The following is a 25,010-nucleotide window of genomic DNA, read 5'->3' as shown; positions in this document are numbered from 1 at the left end:
CAGAGACATTCTGAATTGTCATTAAGTGCATTTATAGTTGCATTTATAATTCAAGGGAGAATGTCAAGTTACTTATCTGATCTGGGCTTCTCCCAGGTGTGTTACCTAGAAGGATGTTCTGCAGTCCTATTCTTTGTGTGCTCTGCTTGGAGTCCTACACACAAGGGGCTTTGTGGTTGAAAATGGAGAAGAGGTGCTGCTGTAGTTTTTATACCTTGGTTTTAAAATATGAGTACCCTCAGAATGTTTTTCCTGATGTTTGGAAACTGCTGGCCAAAATTCTTCTAGTTTGAGGATGTGGAAAGTCATGGATTGATATGGGGACATACATATGGATTATACATCTCAAAAAAACTTTGACAAGTAAGCTCTTATTTTTCTTTATCTTACATTTAAATACTGTGGTGACTTGATACTGAAGTGTTCCCCGCTCCCTCCCTCCCCCCCCCAAAAAAACAACCCTAGAATTTTGCATGAGTTATAGTGATAAAACGTGCATTGCACACAATATGTGTATTCAAACTACAAATGATCAGGCCTGAATTACTTCTAAAAGGTCAGAAGTTAAAGGCTGTACTATAGATCAGTGGAAGGAATTTTTCTCTCATTCTGCAATAAATTATCTTATTTTACTTGCTATCATTATCTGTTGCTGTTTCCCAGACTCATAAAACACAGAAAAATTGTCAGATTCTGCCTTTTACAGCAGGACACAATTTTACATTTGTTCAGATTTAATAAAGTCTGATTTACCTGTAAGGTTCACTTTCATGGGCAGATGCTCTGTTGGCGAGGACTTTGTGTTTGTAGCAGTCCATAGAAATAGCAGGAATTGGCCATATTGCTCTCAAAAATCAAGAAGGCAGTGTTCTTTCTTCACTATCAAACATTAACTAGATGACCAGGGACTGAAATGCTTGCCCAAGTCTGCCTCAGTGCTGGAGACACAGTTGTTCAGGATTTGGGTATTTTACTTCAATGCAGACATTTGGGGACATGACAGTGAAAATGAGAGATGCTGAAAAATAATAAATAGATAAATATGAGTATATATATATAATCAGATATAATAGTTTATATCTAATTATAAACATAAGTGCAAGAAGAATAACATCTGGAGAATTTTCTTCATCAGTTAATGTGAAGACTTCATTTTTTAGTGGATGTGGAGCCGTAACATTCAAGAGTGATTTACCACAGATGTCCAACTGCCTTTCTTTCCAGACTGCTGGTAGGCTTGCAGGCAACACGTGGAAGAGTGTGTGTGTGGAATGTTGTTCTGCTGGGCTGCTGATGTACCTGGAATTCTAACTATTAATCACTTAAAAAAAAAAAAAAAAAAAAAGTCAATTTAAGAGAGAAGAGAGTCTTGTTGATTGCACAAGTCAGGTAAATTTATTGCATAATAATTATATAGTTGATATTTCTTCTCCATGGGGGAAGTATGCACCTGTGGAGTCACTTGTGAATGGTAGAACACATGAGCTCTCCCTGTGCAAATTCTGTACTACCATTTATCTGCAAATCAACACTGAACTTGCTTTTAACTGTATAGCCAGCACTTTATGATGAGATTTCACTCAACCAAAAGCTGTTTGACTATCAGTAATCCTAATTTCTTAGAGAATATATTCTAACTAATACGCATAGAAAACAAGATTATTCAAAGAGCCTTGGAGACCAATTCAGTGTTTATCCTGTATTGGAAAAAAAAAAGCAGTCTTATAGACTGTATTTCACTGCAGCTCAATGCTGCCTGGTGAAAGTAATGCACAGTGCAATTTGCTGAACAATAATCACAATGTAAGCATCTTTTTCAGTAGCATTTCCTAAGTCTTTTATAGCTGCTCTGTCCGCACCCCTTTTTAGCAATGCTGTATTTCTCAGGTGATTCAGCCAGTTTCCGTGGGGCTGATTATGAAACCAGATACTGACAATGTGAGTGAGATGCATCAGAGTTGTTCGGTATTTCACAAGATCTTTTTTTAAGTCACAAGAGCACAACTAGACATGCAAATGACATAAACAAGTGTCATTATCCTCATTTTACATGAGAAATTGATAGGAACTAGATAGGAAATAGATCTGCTTCAGAGCAGAGGTGAGGCTGATGTCAGATGAGGATAGAACACAGGGATTTGTGCCTTAGTCTTGAGCTATAATGGCGCTTCTTTCAACAGCCTGTAGCCAGTCAGCATGTTTGGCTAGAGATTGCAGCTTTTGCAACAACCCACATGGTAGAACAGTCACCTGGGCACTGTTTTATGCCCCAGCCAAGTTCTGTGACAGGCGAGCGCAGCAGAGGTGCAGGAAGAACTGCAGGAGGAGGAGGCAGGTTTGGGGTGGATGTAAGCCATGAATTTTATTTCCTCTGCAGTGGGGGAACCGAAGGGTGAGTTGGGGCAGCCCTGTGACCGTACGCAGGTTTAGCAGGGGCCTATTTCAAGCCCCACTTCCAGAGAAACTTCTGCTTGATGTGAGCCTGGTTTGCAAGAATCACTCCTTTATCATTTTGATGAAAGGGGTGATTTCATTGCTGTCAGTTACAACACACCAATTTCAGAATAATTAGAAGTGAGAATAGCATTAAGCCTGCTTGTCTTTAAATGTCTGATGCAGGGACTGTTCCCATAAAAGTTGTTAGTCATCAGCAGAAAGGAAACTGCCTGCTCCCTGTTGTAGCTTTTGCAAATATGCCAAGGTGTGACTTCGGTGTTAGGAAGGAAACCACCATCTCTTTGCAGGATAGCAGTTGGACAACGCACAGCCACCGAGGGTGGAGTGAGAATAATAGTTATGGGGATCAGGAAAACAGGGCAGGATTCTCACTGCTGAGCTTGACCCTCTGCTTAGGCTGCCTTCATGCCTGGGAAATGTGTGTATTTGAAAACTGCTGCCCTCACCATAAGTTGGCTGCTTTAAAAACAAAGTTTATTATTATTATCTTTTTAAAGTATAACTCTCAAATGTTGCTGTGTTTTAGGGCAAGCTTTAGGACTGAGGTAACAATTCATCCAACACAGTCTGTATGTTGCTTAATAAATAAAATTTCGTACTCAGTATTTAAAAAGGCTAAAAACCAACAGCTGCGTGTTGTAGAGTTAATCATCTTCAAAAACAGGAACTACAAATTAAAAACTACTAAAAACCATTATATCTCCCTGGACAGCCTTTTCAGCTGATCTGGCTGAGATCCTCTACATTATATAATTTATATTAGCTAATCCTTCATTCACTGTGTAAGTGGAAATGTTGAGGGCACGTAGACAGAAGAGTGGTCTCTAAACACAGCATCTGCTCCCATTTCCTGATAACAAACACCAAATAATGCTCTATAAATGTTGCTTTCCTTTACAGCCTTGCTAAGTCCTAAATGAGAGATGGACAGGCACGCGCTGCCCATCGCAGTGCTGCCGTTGTGACAGGCACGTCGGTGGCACTCCGGAGCAGGACGGTTGCTCTCTAGTTCTCCTGGCAGCTGCTGTGATGAAGACTCGGGGTTTCAGGAATCCACCACAGACAACCAGACCTCAGCAGCCCCAGAGGTTGCTGCATTCTGCCAGTTGTGTTGGTCTTGCTGTGAAGCTGATTTTGCTCATAACACAGCAGTTCCCTAGGTAGGTAACTTTGCCACAGGGCTAGAAAAGTACCAAGTTCTCACGTACCTGATTAGGTTGCATGGATTGCTGCTTTAGGAATGATGGAAAAAAAGAAATTGCAGAGAGCAATTACTTTTAACTGGCTTCTGGTACCGTAGAAAAGAAGAGAAAATGGGCATAGCTCTGATGCACGGTGCTCTTATGAGGCTAAGCCAATGGGTGAGCTGTGTGTAGCTTACCTCATAGTGGCTGTAGCAATTTTACCACAACTAAATGTAAAGGAGAAATTAAGTTTGGTCTTTTTTTTTTAGTAGATGTACCAAATTTCTCCAGTCTTTATTTCAGAAAGCTAAAGTAACAGAACAGACTGTGCTAAGTACCAAAATATATGCCAGAGTAGTGTTTTATTTAAGAATGCTGTGGGATCTGGGTGGCTGATTTCCAGCTGAATTGTCTGTAGTTTAAAAAGGGTGTTTCAGAGCACCGTAAGTACCAACTTCTTCACATGTGACTTTAAGTTTGACCTTTGATTCCTGAGTATTTTCAATCTGTTTTTAAGAGGAGTTCAGTTCAGTATCCCAATCTGAGGAAATCAAATGGAATTTAAGGCATTTACCAGGTCTGATGTCCTCTGTCCATGCCACGTTTTTAGACTCAGCTCTTTGAAACAACTGGAAGATTTAAAAAAATGCAAAATGCTGGGCTTGAATTGGAGAACCTAACCATAGTGGGACCAGATTAATTATTCTATTGTAACTTATTCCTGGTGCCTCCGGGCTGCAGAAGGTGGTTAGCTATTTTTTGTCCTTCACCATTCTTTTCCCATCGGCTGCTTTATGCTGGCAGTGCTGCTGTTGAAAAAGACCGAGCATCTTTATTTCATTTGATTTGCGTTTGTGTTAAGTGATTGTTGCTCCACTGAAGTAGTGTCCGTAGACTTGTTACTGAATGGAAGTTTATCAGTGTGCGATGAACACCGCTACCAGTTCGTCTTGGTGCTTTATGGGCACAGGCTGCCCAGGGCGTGGCGGTGTCGCCGTCCCTGGGGGTGTTCGAGCGCCGTGGGGATGCGGTCAGGGGGCAGTGCAGGCGGGATGGGTTGGCGGTTGAACTGGATGAGCTCTGCGGCCTTATGGATTCTGGAACTCTTTCTGCCGCAGCACGCATCCCCAGTACCACCTGTGAGTTTCCCCCGGGCCGTCGCCCTACCGGCACCGGCTCTCTTGCCGTCAATCCCAGGGGGAGGGGGGAGAGCAGCGCTGCGGGGCGGGTCTGTGTGGCGGAGCGGGGCGGGCTCTGGGGCAGCGGGCGGGGGCGGCCCGCGCATCTCCTCCCAGCGCCGCCCTGACAGCCCCGCCGCCCCGCCCGTTCCTCACACCGCCGGCTGCGGCCCGACTTGGCGCCGAGTCCCGGCCGGGCTGTCAGCTCCGCATGCCGGGAGCCGAGGAAGAGCCGGAGGGTGCACGGTAAGGCAACCCTATCAGAGCGGGAGAGGCACCTGGGAGCTTCCCTCAGCGGCTGCGTTGTGCTTCGTGAGGGGGAGGCACGGGGGTCCCTCTCCCGCCGAGGCCGCTGAGGGGGCGGGACGCGGGGCCCGAGGGGCGGGCGGTGGTGCGGGGCCGTGTGTGTGAAGGCGCGGTGAGGCTGCTCGTGGCGGCCGTGCGGTCGGGTACTGCGTGCCACGCTTGTCAGCGGGCAGAGGACGTTCCTTCACCCTCCGGCACTCGGAGGATCCGTCTGCGCCGTGTCAGAGCTCTGCTAACGCGGCCAGTCGCCAGGCGGGTGTCGTGTCCGTGCAGAACTTTGCGTTTGGTGTAGGAGGAGCCGCGGGGTTGGGAAGCAGCTGGAGTTAAAAGGCCCCCAGCAGCGCAGCAGGTTTTGGAGCGGGGAGGTGAGCGGCGCGTGGAACCGCTGCCCGGGAGTGCGCGGCCGTGCCGTGCTTTGTCACCGTGCCGCCTTCGGCCCGGCGTGGCGTTAACTTTCTGAAACATTGATTAAATCCGCCTGGCGCGCTGTTTTCAGTCACTATCTATTACCCGATTCCATCAAACAAGACGCTTTATTGTTCCGAACAGAATTCTCTTTTCAGTTTCCCGTCAGAGCCGCGCGTACCGCTGCACGGGGTGCCCGGGCTCGTGACCCCCGCGTCTCGCCTCGCCTCGCCCCTCGCCTTGCCTTGCCTTGCTTTGCACCTCGCCTTGCCGTGCCCCCGGGCACCGCGGCCGTTCTCCGTGCGGGCGGCCGTTCCGGCGCCGCCCCGAGCTGCGGGGGACGCGGGTGGTGCGGGGCGTGCAGCGATCGGCGTCACACCGCCTGTCCCGAAACAACGGTCTGCTTTGTCTGGCCGTGCCCGAGCTGACACCAGTGAGCGCTACCTGCTTGTGCTCGCTTTGTTGAACTGTGTAGTAGCTCTCAATATTGGTACAGGAGCTTTCTCTCTGCGTGTTAAATATTTGTCTTCAGATATTTAAGTCAACTGACCTCCTAAGCTCTGGGTGTGCTAGGGTTGTATTTGTACACTGTCAGTATTTTAAGTTTTTGAGCAATTCCTCTGAAGAAATGTGAGCGTTGTGAGGATGAATCTGTGATAGCTGCATTCAGAATCCAGTTGGAGCGCTTTGTGTGCGTGCATCGTTCTGCAGACACCTGGTACTCAGGTAGAGGTCATGTGCAGATTGAGAAGTAACTTTGCTACTTTATTCCCTTTGAAGTTACAGGGATGCATAGCAGAGGGCTGCAGGACTCGGGGTGTTCACTGCTGCTGACTTGTCAAAGCTATTTCTGTTTGTTTTACCGGTCTCTTCATTTGATCTATTTAGTTATTTATTAAATCTTGGGGATGTAAGCGTTGAAAGCTCGCCAAAGTGTGACAGATAGCTTCTGTACTTTGAGAAGTTGTTCTGGTCCTTAACAGCTTGGAAAATTCAGGGCAGAACTGTGTTGGAAGAAAAGGTTGGAACAGGCAAAAGTACTTGAATTTACTGCACAAAGAGAAGTGTTGACATTTTGATGTTTGCATCTGTGCTCATTGGCTGGAAAAAGGTTATGTCCATATATCCAGATCCTGCAGGGCTCCTTGGTTCTTCAGTCAGTTGCACAGCACGCCCTCCCAGCTCAAGAGGTACATTTCAGCTGTCCGAGTCATGCAGTGTCAGAAATGAAACGGTGGCCACGGCCTGCAGGTCTGTCAGAGCATGGAGAGCTGCTGTAATGTCATCGTGTACGTGACTGGGAAATAAAGGACTCGCTGAGTATACTTCAGTATAACATATGGTCCACAATCACTACTACAGTAGTGCACTTTCAAAAATAAAACGAGATTTAATAGCTGGAATTCTGAACTAAATAGCTATGTAGCACGTAGCTGTGATGGCCTGAATGTAACAGAGAGGATGTAAAAACAAACATCAAGTGTTTTCCCATCTAGTGTCAACCAGGGCTGAACATGAGGTGATACACTGTGGAACTGTGAGCACTAACAGCTGTGAACAACATGAAGTGATATACTGGAAATGTAAACAACAGTTGACTCGCAGGTGCTCAATCCTGTGCTGAGCCCAGCTGTGAACACTGCAGCAGTTGGCATGCTGCTGGGTCGGGCTGTTAACATCTAAACACCACTACATGCAGATTTATTTAGTTCTTCCTGATCACATGCGTGACGAGTAGCCTAGGGCTTCAAACCTGAGCGAGTACACTGCAGTAGGGCTGAGTTACCTGGAAGTGGTTCATGCCTTGTACAGGCTGCTGCAGAAGGAGGCCCTTGAAGGCATGGCCAGCAGTGACATCCAGCCATCTCCTCCCAGATCATTAAACTGGATAAGAAGCTTTATGTTCTTTCCATTAAAATTCTGGCTTTTGCTTTTCATCCAGCTGTTACAAATACAAACAGAAACTTTACATACATAGAAAGGTGCCCTGTGCTGTTATTGATTCTCCTTTCTGCATAGGATTAACTGTCCTCATAGCCGTGCCGTACCTTTGTAGCTCTGCAGGTGTAATCAGTGTGTGGTACAACTTGCCTTCACAAAGGTTTGCTGGCTTTTGTACCACCAAAGCTTGCAGAAACTTGGAAAGCTGGCAGTCTCTATCAGGACTTGTATGGTTTCAGTGGAGCCAAGAGCAGCTGCTGTGCTGGTATCATCTCTCAGGCATTCCACTTGTACATCTATTTACTTTTATTGCTTCAGCATTTGCCCACAATAAATTTTCAGGAAAAAAAAAAAAGACCAAAACAAAACTAGGAGAAGAGCTTATCTCTAGTATATCAGGAATTCTACTGCTTTTATTTCAACTATTTCAATGTGTCCAGTTAGTATTGTCCCAGAAGGTTCTGTCTTGACTGTCACCTTTGTTCTGAAGATGACAAAGACCAATTGTTTGGGCAGTGCATGCATTAAGAGTGATTGACAGCTTCTGCTTGTACATGGCCTTGAATGAAGGATCCTGACCTGTAGGTGGGAGATGTGAGAGGCATGTGTGGATTGCATGCAGCCCAGCACTTGGAGCCATCAGCCTCTGCTGGGTGCGTCCTGAACCGGGTATTGCCCTGTGGATAGCAGGGTCCTTGTCTGAGTCCAAGTCTTGAAATACTGTGCGTACATTAATAGTTGCTATCAAAATTAGCTTCTTGGTGATGCTCCACAGATACATAATTAATATCCTAGAACAAATCCCCTCAAGCAAGTTGATTACTGTGTGGAAAGATAATCTCGCAAACTCTCCCATGTAGGTTTGAGTGTGAAGCATGCTTAGCAACATGGGTGAAAAACACTAGGGGCTGAAAAGGTAATTTCAGAGCAGTACAGCTTTTGCCTGACGTTAATAAATTTACTAAGTAGTAAAAAAAAATAAAAAAGCAAATCAACTTGACAAACTTCAATGATGTGGAACTGTGCAGCAATCTTGAATTAGACAATCATGATTACTAAGATACGAGGCTGACAGGATGATAGTTTGATTGTTAGGGAGAAGACCTGACGCCCTTCCAGGCAGAGAAAATTCAAACATGTTGCAGTTCCCTGGAAATGATCACCCTGATTAAAGGGAAAAGAAGTTGTGCTTACATCAACTCTGCTCCTGTTTTACTTAGCTTTTATTCTCAATTAAAAAAAATAAAAGATGAGAACAGACCGTTTTATTGTGAGAGGCTGTAATATTTTGAAAGGAAGAGAAGAAGATGTAAACATGTGGCAGCAGTTGCGCTACTTTGACGCTGGGCCACTGCACACTGAATGCGTTCTTTCTTTTTTTCTCAGTCTGCTGTTACTATGGGAAAAAATACTTTCCTTCAATGCAAGCTTCAGAAAATTCCTCTTCTTTTTGTTTAATAAATTGTGTTCCTTAAATTTATTTAGCTTTGTTTATAGCTAAACAAATAGTTTTCCTATCTGTATGGCTTTGTAATGTTTAGTATTCTTTACAGGAACACCACGTAGTTAATTCTGGGAATAGCTTGTCCACAGATAACTAACAGATAAAATAATTGTCTTAGATAAAATCTTTGTCATTGTTGTAACTTTTGAACAAGCACTTTGTTTTTGCTCTCCAATTCAGACGTATGAGGTGGATAGAGTTAAATTCATCTCAGAAATCGCTCACTGCATGAGTCACTGAATTGGGAACATAAATACTCCTAATCTTTGGAAAGAGCTTTTCAGCATTGTTTTGCTGCATAGCGTCAACTGCAAAGCACAGAGCAGAAAGTTTAGCATGAAAGCAGTTGGATTCACATTTGGAACTGTAGTATATGAACCAAATCAGTGCAAGTTTTTGCCCCTTTTTTCTTTGTAAACTGTCTGGCAATAAATCTGCAGCAGAATGATGGCGTTGTGCTGTGTTTGCTTGCTTTGTTGACAAGAAATTAGAAAAAAAAAAAAAAAACTTGGTAAGAGGAAAGAGGGAAATAAAATACTTGGAAAAATAGCAGTAGGGGATTCTTCTTGCTCGCTGATGGAACGGATAGGTTGTTTTGTTCAGTGCTGGGTGCTGAAGCCCCGTGCTTGAAGTGTTGGGAACATCTGGGTCTTCTGGTCTGCAGAGAAGCAAGCTTCTTTCACTGTGACATACATAACTGTGACAGCAGTGACATGAAATTCATTGATCTCTGTCTGTGTTCACTGGAATGCAGCACTCGGTGAACTAGAATTCACTCTGTGAATTCTGCTAAACAGTATTAAGAAAAGTTTCTTCTCAGAAAGATGCCGTGCTGAGTGATGTGCATTTGTGGTGGGTCAGTGGTTGGACCAGGTGATCTGAGTGGTCTTTCCAACCTTAATGCTTCTATGGTTTTTAATTTCGTGTGCACCTTCTGCATTTTAAACCTTCTGTTGCAAATGTTCTGTTCCAATCTTTGCTAGCATTTCTTTTTTTTACATGAGCAGATAAGAGGGGTTTAGTTGTGGGTTACAAAGACACTGAGCACTGAAACATTAAGTAATTCCTTTTCCTTATTGATACATCATTTACCATCCCTAAAATGACAGCAAAGCTCCCAGGTGTTTCCTCTTTGCCCCCACACTGTTGAAGTTTCTCAGCCTCCAGCTCCTGATGGCTTTGCAGGTCAGACAGAATGGGGTGAGTCCTTGCTCTTCTTTTTTTCCCCACTGATAGACATTGTTAGCAAAATCTGCAGCTACGCAGAATAAATTAAACCAGCAGCCAGAATTCTTCCATAACTTATTTTTCACAGCAATAACCAGCACAGGAAGATCTGTGTTCATATTTTGGGAATGTAACGTTGTGTGCACAAACCTCATCCTGGTTCTGCTGCTATTGGTGTCTCAATGTATCAGCATATTTTAGCAGTTCTGAGAGACATCTGTGTTATAGCAATGTTCTCTCTTCAGTGACGGTAAGTTTCTCCATGTGGTTTCTTTGAAGGTGATCTGAGATGAGTTGTAAAGATCTTCCTTTTCTTTTGGCTTTTTTTGGATGGGAAAAGAATGAAACCTCAGTAAAATGAAGGACTGGTTCTGTTGAGAACAGCATCTCACAGTTGGTTTTATTTCTCCTGCGTAGAACGCTGTCTGTATCTGTGTTCTGGCTTCAGCCTGGTGTGAATTTGTGTTTTTATCACTGTTGTCTTATACCTTTCAGTCGAATTTGTGCTGAGAAGAAATAGAACGTTCATACTGTTTCAAAAGTAAACACTATCTTTTATGTAAGACTTAATGGACTGCCTGCCTGCCCATAGCAAGTGTGGGTATGTGGGGAGGGAGCCACACTCAGTGCTTGCTGCAAGTCAGGGAGGAGTTATGTTATGTTAGAACTTCTCTGTCACTTGGAGAGTTTTAATTGAACCACCAAATACAGAGCAAAGCGTTACGTGCAATGCGTGTAGTTCTCTGAGCTACTTCCACCACATAAAATCTTCCAAATATCTTTGTGTATACACTTTTGTATGGAACTTACCTCCTCTTCTGAAGAGAACAGTACTGGATGGCATTTAATGAGATGCTGTAGGGAAAGGAATAAAAGTCTAAAGAATATGTTTTCAAAAAGGTCCTCCCAGACCTCATTCTTTAGTGAATCATGTGCATTTTTAAAGTCTTAAAGCTAAGTAATGGTGTGTGATGTGTTTGTTGAGGTCAAAATGTACATGAGATAAGCACAGTGCGTGTGTGTGATAGCTGATGGTATGCTAGGCTCGGGTTGGAGTGGCTCTGCAATGGGAAGTTTCTCAGCACTGCCTGCTGCTCCGTGCTGTGGGCAGGAGAAACACTGCTCACGTGCTTCTTGAGTTCTCACTCTGGTTCTACTGAAGTGTGCTTCAATGATACCAAGTTCTTGGCAACTGCAGTATCTGAACACATCAGAAAAGCCGTTTGGATAAAGGGTGGGTTTTGGTGCTTGTTGTTATGCAGTTCAATAGTGAAGTTCATTTTAAAGTTGCAGTCAGCCCTTCAATGAGCTGTTTGCTAAATCTCCTGGTTAGTAGCTGAGTGCTATTGAGGTGTGATACTGTGTGCCTGGAGATGTGACTTTGCAAAAAACAATACAAGAGTAAATGCACTTGGTACTAGAAATGAAACTTCTGTGCAGCTTTCTAAGGGATTGGAACATCATCTCTTTAAAATTCAAGGTGCTATGATGCACACTAGCTAAATAGTACTCTCTTGTTCAAGACATCTGCTTGAGAGAGTGCTGGTAACACTGACTCCCCTCTGCAGTAGGTGCACATTACTGTGCTGCTGTCACCTTTCTCCTCAAAGGCAGCACTTGCTGTTCCTGCGCTCAGAAGCCTTAGGGTTCACTGAAACTTCTTAGGGAGTTTTTATCAGCCAAGTATAACAAGATACTGCATCAACAAGGATGGCATTGTGATGGAGGTAAGGAGCTGTGGGAACAGGTTTTATCAGAAGAAATTTGTTAGTTTTACTTTAACTGTAGTGAATAGCAGTTGAGGGACACTTTAATTTTTAACTACTACGCTGTGTCTCACTTGCCCAGAGGTATGAACAGGGAGTGCAAAAAGGCTTTTATCCTGTGGGTCAATGATTCACTTCATAACAGAAGCAAAGAAGGAAAATGGGCTTTGTGTAGGGGGAAGTCATTAGACAGATTAAATGCTATTTCTCCCATTACAGGCTAGTTGGAGCTCAAGAAGTGTTTTGGCTTCAGCAGTTCTTGAACCTCATCTTTACTGCTCAAATGATCCTGCAGTGCTGATCTGTGCAGGTGTTTGGATTGTGGAGGCTTGTTGTCTTATACCAGATCCCTTTTTCCTTTTCCCCCTTATTTTCGGCCATTTAAGGGAAATTGCAGAACTTCCAGAATAAAATCTAAACATAAACATGAAAACATATTTAAATTTAATGCTTTTCCACTCTTGAGCCAATGGCTTACCACTGCTAGGCTTTTCTCTGCAATTATGTGTCATAAGAATCCACAGTAAGGTAGATGGACTGCAAATGTGTCAGGCATTCCAAATTGGTGATTTTTCATGGAAGATAAATGCTTTTCTTTGTGGAGATAACTCCTAGGAGAATTTGGGGTTGCATGCTTCTTGCAGGGTGTTCTGGCGTGGTCCTGGGTAGGTATGCTACATTTGTGGAATCTCTTGACAGACAGGATGGATGTTTCTTCAAGGCTGTTGCCTCAGTAAGATAGTGACAGTGCTGTTAAACATAGCTGCTATAAATAAAGTCTTTGACATTGTTTTCCTTTGTTTTTGTTCTGGAATTGCCTTTTGCCCACTTCCTCCTATTAAATCAGAGCACGATCTCCAGGACAACACTTAATTAAAGTGCATGTGGTTTGTCTACAGCAGTCAAGTGTGCAAACGGAGAAAGAGAACACATCTTTAGCAGAGTTTCTTAAACTGACTTGCCTTGGCACCTGGCTTCACGTTATGAAGAGGAAAGATGATTTATTTTCCTCCTTCAAGTTTCATCATGTGTAGTGCCTGTGCCATAAAGTGCAAGTCCAAACGAGTTGGATGGTGATACAGAAAGAAGCACCTATGAACAGCATATTGGTTTTCTTTTTCTTTTTTTCCCTGGACTGTGTTCCTTTGCTTCTTGAATTGAGTTTGACTTTTGGGGATGCTATTAATGAGAGTTCATTTCTGGGTATACTTCTAACACTCTGACTGAATAATAAAACAGTATATTCCAAACAAAATTCTGTTTTGCCAGTATTAGCTTTTATTTTGTGTGGTTATGTAAATATTCGTGATGCTTTGTGAAATATATCTCCTTCTATATCCTATAATAGAAAGGTTGAGAAAGGTTGTGTTTTTATTGTAAAAATAGTTATTTATTCTCAAGAGAGTGTCAGAGCAGTGCCTGGCACAGCAACGAGTCGGGATGGACCCTGCAGGCTGAGAATTCTTCATGGAAATGACAGAGAAGTGGTGACATTTGATGCCTATGGCCTTGGAAATTGCAGATAAATACTAGTTTTCCATTTGTCTTAGAACCTAAAAAACTTCTGGTATTTGACATGGCCATAAACTTGTCAGGGATGTGGAGATCAGCTGTTTAATTACCTGCTGCTCCTGGTAAAGGCTGAACTAGGACTTGTGTGGGCCTGTTTCAGCATAGCATGAAGAATTGCTGATTATTTTGCTGAAGCCGGTCTGACTCCTGGCTGTCCGAGCTCTGAGGTGTGAAGGAGAAGGGCTGCTGCATGGCAGTGCCAGTAGGTGCCCGGTGCCAAGGCTGTAACAAGCTCCTCCAGCTCCCATAGCAGTAGGGAGGAAAGTATGGTTTGCCAGAGCTGGTTGGTGCAGGCAGAAGGCTCAGGTGCTGAGGATGGTGGGGGTTTCTGCTGCAGTGGACAGGGGTTATGTGCTGGGTGCTGCTGGGGCATTGGTTCTCTGCCGTGAGTGGGAGCATACTGGGTTGCTCTGTGCTGCCCGCTCCCATGCTGGGGCAGTGCTGGCTGCTCACTGTGGGAGGGACCGCTGGGCACAGCAATGTTTCCCATCCTTCTGCTGGTGACAGGAAGGGCCCGTCTGCCCTGGTACCAGCAGGCTGCTGGGCCTCTCCTCCCCATGTTTAACTGAGGAGTGAATTTGGACTTGAAACTGTACAGTGTTACTGACAATTTCAGATGTTACACTGGGAGCGTGAGGGACGTGAGAAGTTTGACAAGATCTATTCATCTCTGTATTACTGTACCTTATTTTCCTTGCGGAATGTGAGGGAACAAACTGGGTTTATTCCATGTATCATTTGGTTTCTCTTTGATGTGTGTCAGCCTTTATTATCAGTTTTTCTGAAAGTAGTTGGTGTCATAGTAACTTGTATCGTTTTTTCTGCCCTCTGCTGTTACTCCTGTTTCAACACCGAAGTCTCAATGCAGAGCTGTGCGTGGAGTGTTCATTTCCAAGGGTGGAGAAGGGAGTGATGAAAACTTTCTTAGTCATAGATTAAACACTTGTACTTCTGGTACACTGCTAGCTCACCAGTGATAGTACGGGATATTTTATTCATTATTTTTCTGGAATGGCAACCTTTTGGTTTTGAAATGATTCTTTCAGCTTCCAAGTTTGCAAATGAATAGGCTACTTTTGATCTTCCTCTAAACCTTGGGTCTTATTAGTTTGGGTGCCCACAAGAGGAGATGATGCTCTTGCTGCATAACTGGCATGAAATTGCTCCCCAAAGGAGAGGAACTTTGCAGAAGATGCTTAAGTCTGGACTCCTGCATTGTTCCTTCAGAATAGCTATAAGAACAACTGCCTTCTTCCTGCATTACTGAGGACTAAAGAGGCATGGAATTTAATGTTTCAGTCAGGGCTGAACTTAGGTTGCTGATCCGGGGACTTCTTTCCCAGGATTGTGCTTGCTGGGGCTCTTATATGCCCCTACTTGGACAGAATTTTGAAACAAAGGCTGACGTTGTCTTCCAAGTTGTGTTTTGTGAAGATTGGCATAACCTGTGCGCCCATGATGGGCCATGTGCTGTAGTCATCCCTTGCTGGCTGTGGCTGCGGACCCTGTTTCCATGCAGCTTGAAACAGCTTTCTAATATTTCTTTATACCTTCTTGCAACAGTACTACTATCTTAGCCAGAAAACATGCTGTGCTTGCTATGTTCTAGTAGATTAATTAATATACAGTTTAACTTGTTCTTTATTAATCTGTGAAGCTTTTTTTTATCATAACGGAGACCAGGTGTGAAGTCAAATCAAGAGTCTCAAATTCAAGAAGGCTGTTCTTTTTTCTTTGTTTTAAAAGCAAAAACAAGCAGACAAACAAACAAAAAAACCCAACAAAAACAACAACAAAAAACCCCACACAGATAGGTGTAAGAATTCCTGTTAAGGTTGTGGATCCTGTTACCAAAACATAGCAGTGTTTCAGTGTGAAATTAACTTCATTCATCCAGAGATTGGTTGGTTCTTATCATGTGAGTCATTTAATCAGAGCATGTTTGGCCATACAGACCTCTTGGAAGCACTGTAGATTGGGAATTGCCGTTGCCAGCATTTGAATATCTGTGCTGTTTTTGCCACTTCAACCATGAGTGAATTGTAATTTTCTGCAAATCAGCTGAGGTATGATCTTAAGCTACTGAAATAAGGATCTTAAGTTATTAAAATATGCTCAAAGGATCTTTAAACATCCACAATCCATTTTTTCTCCCTAGTGTTGTGTGGATCCTTCTACAACAACACTAGCTGTAACTGCTGCTCTCAATTAACATAACTAACATTATGCATAGCCCTGGATAGGGGCTTGCTGACATCAACTCTGCTGGCCTCAGTTCAGAAAAGTAAACAAAAGACAATCAGTGTTGAGTTTGGCATAACTAGCAAGTTCACAAAACTGCCAAATCCTTCTCAGTGTATTCATCCAATTAATCCCCTTGATTTAGGAGATTTACTTAAATGAGTAAAATGCACTGTATTTGATCTTAAAAGTGTTTGCACTGAGGTTGGGGTTTTCTAGTGAATTAGTAAATGCACATTCTTTGCTTACATTCAGGTTTTAATAATGGTTGTTTTTGTTGTACCTTTGTAGAAAAAAAATGAATTCTGAAAGCCCTGCGCTTACCATGAGTAGTCCTGCCTTAATAAACCAATGTGCCAGAGGAGGAATGGAAGAAGAAAAAGTTTGGTAAGGAAGCTTTACTTCTTATTTTAGGAGAGGTTGGCAGATGATAATATTGAGGGACTTAGTTTTAAAAAATAAGTTAAAGAATTGTTTGTGTTATAAATGTTTACATTAATTATTTTGTATTATTTAACAATAGAAGGAAAAAGGGGAAGAAGCTCTTATTGTTTCTGAATTCTTAGCAGATGACCATGGGACTGTCAGGGGGATGGGCAGTGGAAAAACCCCTGTTTGCTTCAACAGGGCGCCAGTTGTGCTCATGGAATCTTTCACATATGGCAAATGTCTTAATCTCCCAGTGCTGTTGCTATGCTTATGCTCTGCTGTTAGTAGTAGCCCTCCAAGTGCTGTACACTTCAGAAGTCAGGCTTGTGGTTTCCTGAGGCCTAGGAGACATTAAAACATCAATAGTTTCTACTGTTGAGCATAAAGACTTATACTGAAGGAACAACAATGAAGTTCAGTGGTAGATGTGGTAAATTCTTATACTTCAGGACCATTTCTTTGTGAAAACTGCCACTGACTGTGCAATTTTTAGCACCTTGTTTGGGGTCGTCATGAAGAGAGCTGTGCTGGGAAGGCATTGAGGCTATTTTGGCTGTATTACTGGGTACCCTTTATTGAGAGCCTATTGCTGTTGTTGGGCTGAGCTAGAATTTTGTTACACCGCTTATTTACCACATACACAGATAGCAAACTCATATATTGCCCATATATTTTTCTGTTCTGAGAAGTACTCATTAAAAACTCTTTCTGTTAATGAAGCAAAGAAATGCTAGCAAATAAATGTTGTATTTCATGCTGGATGTCTTTCAAGAAATAATATAGAATCTTGTTTGTTTGTTTGATGTGGTACTCAGGTAAGTGTCATAGCACTTGGAAAGTAATTACATTTTTAGAACTTTTCCCACTTAAATTACCATTCCTGGAACATCCTCAGAGTTAGAAAGAGTTTTCAAGTGAAGGAGAAGGATATGGCAAGCTTCAGAGCTTTTCCCCGTGCTGCACTGGGGGGCGGGGACTTGATACATACTGTTCCTTTGTTATCTCATATTGTTTTCTGTTCTACTTGTGGTATTGAGCAATACGATTTCATTTTCATCACAGCATTTCCTTGTAATGCTTCATGGCAGTTCTTAGTAATGCTGACTAAAATAGCAGGAGAGTACAATTTATGTTACTGAGTATTAGAGCATCTCGAGTGATTGAATGGTATGATTTGTTACATGTTTAATTGACCATAAAGAAAGTGGTGCAAAATAGCAGAATTTAAGTGTCTGTTAGGTTATGTGAGTGGTATAAAGAGCCAAGTTATCACCTAGCATAAACTGTGGGGCCTTTGGTGATTTAGAAGGAGCTTAGAATATTAAAGCCAACTTTAGGCATGGTTCATATCTTTAAAAAAGACTTTTCAACCCACATATGAGCCAGCAGAGCTATTTGTACCTTCTCATTGCGTAAAGAAAAATCCTATTAGTTAAAATATCATGTTTGCAATCTGTGGATTTTTTTCAGTTAGGCTTTTGACTTGGGAAGCTGAATGGCAGCCTGATGCGTGCCGGGTGTAACGGAACATGGGATGTCGCTGACCTGAGTTCTGCACTCTCTGTGACTCAGCCATTGGCTGCTTGCAGTAAGCAGAATGGTGAAAATTTCATCTATGGCTGCATGGAACACATTTGAAGTTTAAAAAAATCTTACGTGTCTATTATTTTATTTTTATTTTTTACTTGTGGGGATTTTTTTACTACTAGAGCTGGATAAACACTATTTTCACCAGCCTAACGAAGAGAAGTTTTGCATCATTACTGCATCATGCATTTATTATTTTTCATTTTGTGATTCTTCAGATGGTCTAAATTATTCAGTCAAGCCAAAAGTCTTTGCAATGCAAAAGCCCCAGGAAGGGCCTCTTCTAGCATTTAAACCTGACTTATGATGCATGTAATGGGCTTTGATCTTGTATAAGACCTTATATTCGGGAGCCTTAGAAACAAAGGAAAGAGGAAGCAATTGGCTGACTGATTTTCATTCACAGCCAGAAGACGAAGGTCTTTTTTTTTGTCATATAAATTATCACTAAAATGTGAAAAACTTAATGCTATTTTATTTTTAAATGTGACCAATAGGCAGATACTCTTAATCTCAAGGACACAAACATTATGCAACAAATTTGTGGTGGAGCTATCAATAAAACTTGATATACTGTGAAGTTTTCTTAAGTGCTGTAAGCAAATATATGTAAGTTGTGTGGATTTTATTATGTAGTTTGCTCACTAAAAGCACGGTGCGTTTGTTCAGGTGGTAGATGTAAATTGTTTTTATTTTGTTCCATTCCCTAAGGTTGGGATCTCTCATATATTTATGCTTTGTTTATAAATCAAAAGTGATGTTTTAATGACTGCCAGTGAGCATTTTATTCTCCTAAGTTACCTACTGCATGGTATCCTGTTTTAAATAAAGCTACCATAAATACTTTCAGCATGACATTTTTATGCTGGAGATAGATTAGAGGATAAATTATAAAATGGAAATAGCAGTTTATAAAATGGCTTTCTCCCCATTTATAGAGGATAGTAAAACAATAGAAGATGAAGTATAGTTGGTACTAGCTAGCTGGAATTGTCAGTTCTTGGAAAGGGGTGTGAGAAGGAACCACTCTTAACTTCAGTCTCACAAAGAATAATAATGGATGTTGAGAGTTATTTGGTTTGAGAACTTTACTGACTATAAGGAATACATTGAAACTTTATCTACTTTCTTTCCTTAGAGCTGATGCCAGAAAAGAATATAATCTGATAAGTGATGGGAAAGTTTCTGAAAAATAAACAACTAAATCTGTAGGAAAGTTGGTCACTATGATACACTTGAATTCAAGAAGTATCTACTTGCAAATTTGCATGTTCCAAATAAATATATTTATCTATAAGTAAGAATAATCTTTATGGATTAAACTGAATTCCTATTAGGAGTTAAAAAGATGTGTTAAATAGTTCATCATTGTGGGGAGGGAGAGAAGAAGGTGAAAGAGACAAACGTTCTGGTTTTCCTTCTGGCGAAGTGCTTTGGCCCTCAGAGATATTCTCCTTGCCCACCATAGCCTGCAGCCCATAATGCTGTGAGGCAATGAGAGCACTGCCCAGTTTCCAGGCTGTTCTGTGTTCTTGCTTCTGTTGGTGTCTCAGCTGAAAATTATCTTCAGTCCTCTTCCTTTCTCTGTAGTGCCAAATAAAAGATATTGCTGGTAGGAGTGTATGTTGAGTGTTGCCTCTTTCCTTCAATTGGCAATCCTTCAGGGCTGATGATCTTTTCTTTTTGCAGCTGTTGGGTGGCTGGGCCCGTACTTCTGGTCTTTGCTACTCATAATTAGAGTTCTTTCTCATATTCCAGTGGACTGAATTTTCCTTGACATGGCTGCTGTCTTGGAACTTGTCACTTTATCACTTCATTGTAATCCTTGATGCTTTTGTAGCAGTAATAGGATAACTAAAGGTAGAATTTTCAAGTGTCTTTTTTTTTTTTTTTTTTTTTTTTGGAAGGAGAGGTTTACAGAAATGTATGAGAAAACAGCACCCACTTACAACGTAGCAGGTTCTCACGTCTAAACTTTGTACAGTAGATGTAAATCTCTTGGGTTTACAGCTGGTTAGATGCAATTTGTTGGCATGAATCTGAACTACAGATCTAACTTCTGAAAATGCCACCTGTACCTGACACCTGAGTGATGTTTTGATTAAGGCTGATACAGGATGGAGGGGAAATCTGTCGAAGAACCTGGATTATTTTTTTTTCCCCAATGACTGATATAAATTTTTGAACTCCTAACTAATACAGTTCGGTTGCCTGCTTTTGTTTGAAGGAAAATCTAAATTATATTTCTATGTCTTCAGAATTTTGCATTAGGCTTTCATTGAGTAGAAATAATGCATTCTAATTGCAGAAGGACTACAAGGTTACATTTGATTAGCTAAGTGTTGTATTTCTCTGCAGTTATCACTGCCATGTGCAAAAGAGAGCAAGTGATGGAAATGTTACCACTTTTGTTTCAAAGTCATTGAGGTTAACCAGAGCAGCCTTTAGTAGCATTTTGAACTATTAAGGCTGATGTATTGTGGCAGGTTAAAATTGCATGAGAGTAAGTGGTTATTACACCTTAAACCGTCATGATTATTTTTTGCAATGATCTCTCTTCCCCTTTATGTTGTGTAGTCCTTTATAAATTCTGCAACTGCATTTCATCAGTGTTTTGCATTTTGCATGTGCTTTGTTTGGTACTCCTGAAAGATAAAGGTTCATTGGATTCTCAAGCTTGCAGTGTTTCATTTGCTTCTGTGGCTTTCTTCCCCCCTAACAAATGTAATCAAGATTACAGCAGCAAAAAAAAAAATATGCTCTTAGCAGGAATAGTGTGACTGCTGTGAATGTCTGATAACTGAATGGTACCACAGCAGAGTTCCTGCATAAACCAAATTCAGCAGTTCTTGGTAAGCAAAAATACTGAGAAATCCAGCTGATACTATTTATGTTATGACCATTTGTTATGTGAGCTAGCATGAAGCAACATTTGAACAAATAAAGATGCAAGAGCCTTGAAATTTTAGAAGCTACTGATTTGGCAGATTCTCAGTTTCTTCATGTTGAAAATGGCAAGAAAGGAACTCAAGATAAGAGAGCAAGTGGGAACTGTGTCAATTAATGTTGCTTAGTATGAAGCTAGCTGGCTGGCATATTGTTTTCAAAACAAATGTGCAGGGGAATTGGACGATATCCAGTTTTTGTTATTGTGTGTGGAATTATAATGTGCTTCCTCTAGTCTGGAAGGAATCTTGGTAGTCAATTCTGTATCTATTTACGTAGGAATAAGTCAGAAAGTATTTCAGCTGTTTAAAATTAATAACTGAAATGTGTGTTTCTGGATCTCTCCCAGAGAAGGAGAGTTTGGAGTGCCTTGTTTTTCTTATTCTGTCTTCAAATACTCTACCAGTTACTCAGCTGCTTATTGAGTAGGCAGCGTGCCTTTTTTCACTGACAGTTACTATCATTTCTAGAGCAAATCTCTCTGAAAACAACCTTTTTCATGAATATTAAAAGAACTGAATCTATGAGTTTGAAACCTAACTAAGCTAGCAATGTTATATTTGGCCTTCGGTGCATTCTGATAGTCTCTGTATAGATGACTGGACTTTAGCTGAGTTGTCAGACTTTTGGTTGTTTTTTGTTTGTTGTTGGTGGTTTTCTTCCATAATGCATATGTTCCTATGATCCTATGGTTATGAATGCCCTATCCCTGGAGGTGTTCAAAGCCAAGTTGCATGGGGTCCTGGGCAGCCTAGTCTAGTATTAAATGTGGAGGCTGGTGGGCCCTGCATGTGGCGGGGGGTTGGAGCTTTATGAGCCTTGAGGCCACTTCCAGCGCAAGCCATTCTATGACTATGATTCTATCATTCTCTTTATTTCATATTTCCTTCTGAGTACTGGGAAGTGTTTTTGTAGTCTATAAAGACATGTTGGGTAGTGGTATTAGTCTTGGTTGAGATACTGTTGGTGAGCAAATAAGTGCTAAATATTTTATGTGCCAATTTGAATTTGGAATCTCTGTCTTTTTTGAAGTGGAGTGTGTTTCGTCAGGGTTTGAGTTACAGTTGTGTTGTCTTTAAACTTGCATAGAAGAATAATTTGCTTTCTGATATGTTAACTGTAGAGAAATTCATGACAATCTGTAACAGTTATTTTTGGTGACTTTTGGGCAAATAGCTATTGAAAGAGAAAAGCCTACTGTCTTAAACAGTATACATTGCAGCCTTCTATAGCAGCAGCTGATGCAGTGCATATCATTGCTTTGTGTCACACAGTGGCTGTGCAGCCCTGCTGGGAGGTCAGGCCAGCTGTCTGCCCTACTCGTGGCAATGTACTCATGCTGAAGTCACAATTATGAAGAGAGCAATCCTTCCAGCTCAGCACTGTCTGCCTGAGGGTTAGATACTGTTACAACACATTGTACTGCTATTTGAGGAAGGAGAGAAAAGGGGCACGGGGAGGGAAAATGATCATTTTTCATGGGGCTGTCTTTGGGATACTAAAATTTTATCCATTCACCGTAGTTGTGTTTTCAAGGCCAGAAAGAAAGAAGTACATCACGAAAGTCCAGAGGCTCAGGGATTTATGAGCTGCCTGCTTTTTTTACTCACCTGGTTTCTACTTCTTAAGACTAGACCAGCTCTCAATGGAGGAGTGCTGAATGTAGCAGAAGGTCTATGCCTTATTCCCAATCAAATCTCATCTATGTAATTTGCTCCTTTAGTCAACTACGTGCTGTTGGATTTGATAATAAGGCCATCAACGTTTGCCAGAAACAAGTATTAGGCAGGAAAATGTTATGGTCTGTTCTATATTCCAGAAAGAGAAGTATTTTAGGTGTTTTCCATTTCCTTTTTCAGTAGTCTGAGTTCTTACTCAGTTCTCCTGTGTTTTCTTTGTAAAAAGGAAAACAAAACAAATCAAAGCCAGCAATGGCCTTCTGTCTATGATTTTGGGTAAGTCATCCAAGGCTACGAATTCTTCAAGCATGAAGGTTGTCCAAGAATTTACTTGTTACTTATTCTCTCGAGTCATGTTATTTTAAACTAGTGTGCTCATCCAGAATGTGGGATCTCTATATGAAAATATGACCTTTTTCATGTTGACTATTGGAATGAATTTTTGAAGCAATCACTTAGGCCTGCCAGATATCCCAGCAATAAGAAAAAAATAGCCATTTTAGTCCAAATTCTAATTCTTCATCTTGAAAATCCAAACCTTTTAAAAATTACCTTAATGGGACTCAGTTCCTTATGCTTTTTGTAATTTTGAATTTTTGTTCTGAGCAATTAGTAATGATTTTCTTACTTAGTGGTAGTTACCCGGAAAAGCTTGTGTGAGTCAAAATAAATGCAAACTTTTGTCAGGAAAGAAAAATAATATTTCTTACTGTTAGAAATGGTTGTTGAAGACAGTAATGCTCTTCTTGATTGTTTGGTTGTTTGGTGCTTGACTGTCCCTTTCTTTCTAGGCAAGGGATGTGGTGTTCTGTGGAAAAATACTGTATAATGCTATAATTTGCCATCACCTTTGTTGTCCCAATAGTGTATTGAGCTGTTCTGTGAATTTAGTGGAAACATATTTGATTAAAGTAAATGTCTTTTTGGGAAAGCCCATTTTTGTGTAGCACAGCCCTACAAGTAGCTTTTTGGCACAGACAGTGAAAATCTGCAGTAGGTAAGCAATAGGGCATATAGGGATCAAGGAAGTGGGGAGTTGCAGGGTTTGGTCACTTTTCTAGGGCTTCTTGCCAAAGCTGATTGATTTTCTGCTAAGATGGTGAAATAGAAAAATAGAAAATTTCTATGGAAAGAGAAACCTCAAAGGAATTGACTGGATTTCATACTTATGTAATTAATCATAATTAAAAAAAAAAAAAAGTGAACTCAGTGGATAAAACCATCCTTCTGATCTCTATTTTCAGTGCTGCTTCATACCTATATCCTGGTATGCTTGTTTTCTAGGATTTGTAAGAGCTTTGTAGGTTAAGCATTACTATTTTGAAAGAGTAGAAAAAGATTTCTGGCTTCAAAGATATACATGCAGCGTGTAGCTATGTGGTGAAAAGAAAGAGGTGGGCTTGTGTAGTGGTTAAGCATGGGTTTGTTATCCAAATTCGACTTCACTGGATGGAGCAATATGAATCTATAAAGATTTGTGAAGCCCACACAAGAGTGATGTGTGCCTACTTCAAAAACATTTTTCTTCTTGGAACTGAATTGTTGTCAGTTTTTAAGTATTGTACACAGCGTATCGCAGAAACATGAAACTGATATAGTGAGAATGCCTACTTTGTTTAATAGTGTGAATGCTGTGTAGTTCCATTGACTTGGCTAAGACTAATTTGCTGCAAAATTAACCTGAGTGAGTTTTTAAGAAGAGTGGAACTTTAAAGCTTTTCTGCTGAGAAGACTAGAGTGCTGAAAGCCGAGAAGTTGGTTGTCCTACCTCAAACAGTGTGTTTTCTTAGGGAGCATGCCCTTATTTTATGTCAGAGATGATGGAAATAGAAATACGAAAGCATGGAGAAAATAAAGGAAATCCTCAGTGGCTAAAGACCAGAAATACAGGTTAGCATTTAAAACAGAAAAGTATGCAGGGTGGGAGGAGGGGAAAGGAAGGTAGATTTTTTGTTTAGTTGTGATGCAGTCCATTCCATCCATCCATGGTTTCACCTTCCATGGTTGAGCTCCAATATCAGTTGCCAAGCACTTTTTCTCACTTCTGTAACTCTAGGTTCTTAACAGCTGTTGCTGAGCTAAACCTATTTTTAGTCATTGATTTATTTAGGACCACCAGGTTTACAATTACACAGCTAGCTTTTAATGTGATTTTGTTTAATTAGGAGAAATGGTTCTACAGTGAAGTTCTGCCCAGAGGCCTGATATCAGATCACTCCAGGAACATATGGGTTATGTTAATGTTTGTTGATTACTGTTTTATCTGAGCTTTAAAATTTGGAAGCTCTTTGATACAGCAGAAGTTGTTACTCTGAGGTAGTGTGGAAATGGTACTTGAAGCACAGTACTTGTTAAACAATCATCTGTTTTAAAACCAAATAGAAATATGAGTCAACTGAGATTGAAAAGCCATTTGAACCAACATGTTTGGGATTTGCAATGTAAATAGAAGTAAGATAGGAAGACACTGGTAAGCAGCTGAAAATCTGCATTTTCATGATGAGGTAGTATGCAAATACTGTGTGTTAGGTGCTTACCTTAGTGCATATGGTTTCTACCACATCACCTTTAATGAAGATCAGAATAGT

At 41.3% G+C, this 25,010-nt stretch overlaps 1 protein-coding gene across 8 annotated transcripts in view; it reads left to right on the top strand.

The window, feature by feature from the left end:
* The first annotated feature begins 4,954 nt into the window (after positions 1-4,954).
* ARHGEF3 (Rho guanine nucleotide exchange factor 3) overlaps positions 4,955-25,010 on the top strand; it is a 113,408-nt gene continuing 93,352 nt past the window's right edge. For 4 of the 8 annotated variants that reach the window (XR_006931284.1, XR_006931283.1, XM_015293068.4 and 1 more), the window contains exons 1-2: positions 4,955-5,065; positions 16,073-16,168. Coding sequence is in view for 5 of the 8 variants with exons in the window: in XM_015293068.4 (XP_015148554.2) it covers positions 5,031-5,065; positions 16,073-16,168 (131 nt within the window). In the remaining 3 variants the exon portion in view is untranslated. Of the gene's footprint in view, positions 5,491-16,072; positions 16,169-25,010 lie in introns of all 8 variants that reach the window. The other 4 variants (XM_046899898.1, XM_046899897.1, XR_006931285.1 and 1 more) reach the window with 2 other exon arrangements.

This window comes from Gallus gallus, chromosome 12 (genome assembly GCF_016699485.2).
Source record: "Gallus gallus isolate bGalGal1 chromosome 12, bGalGal1.mat.broiler.GRCg7b, whole genome shotgun sequence".
Lineage (NCBI taxonomy): Eukaryota > Metazoa > Chordata > Aves > Galliformes > Phasianidae > Gallus > Gallus gallus.
Note: the sequence above shows the minus strand (reverse complement) of the source record. Positions and strands in the feature narration are given on the sequence as shown.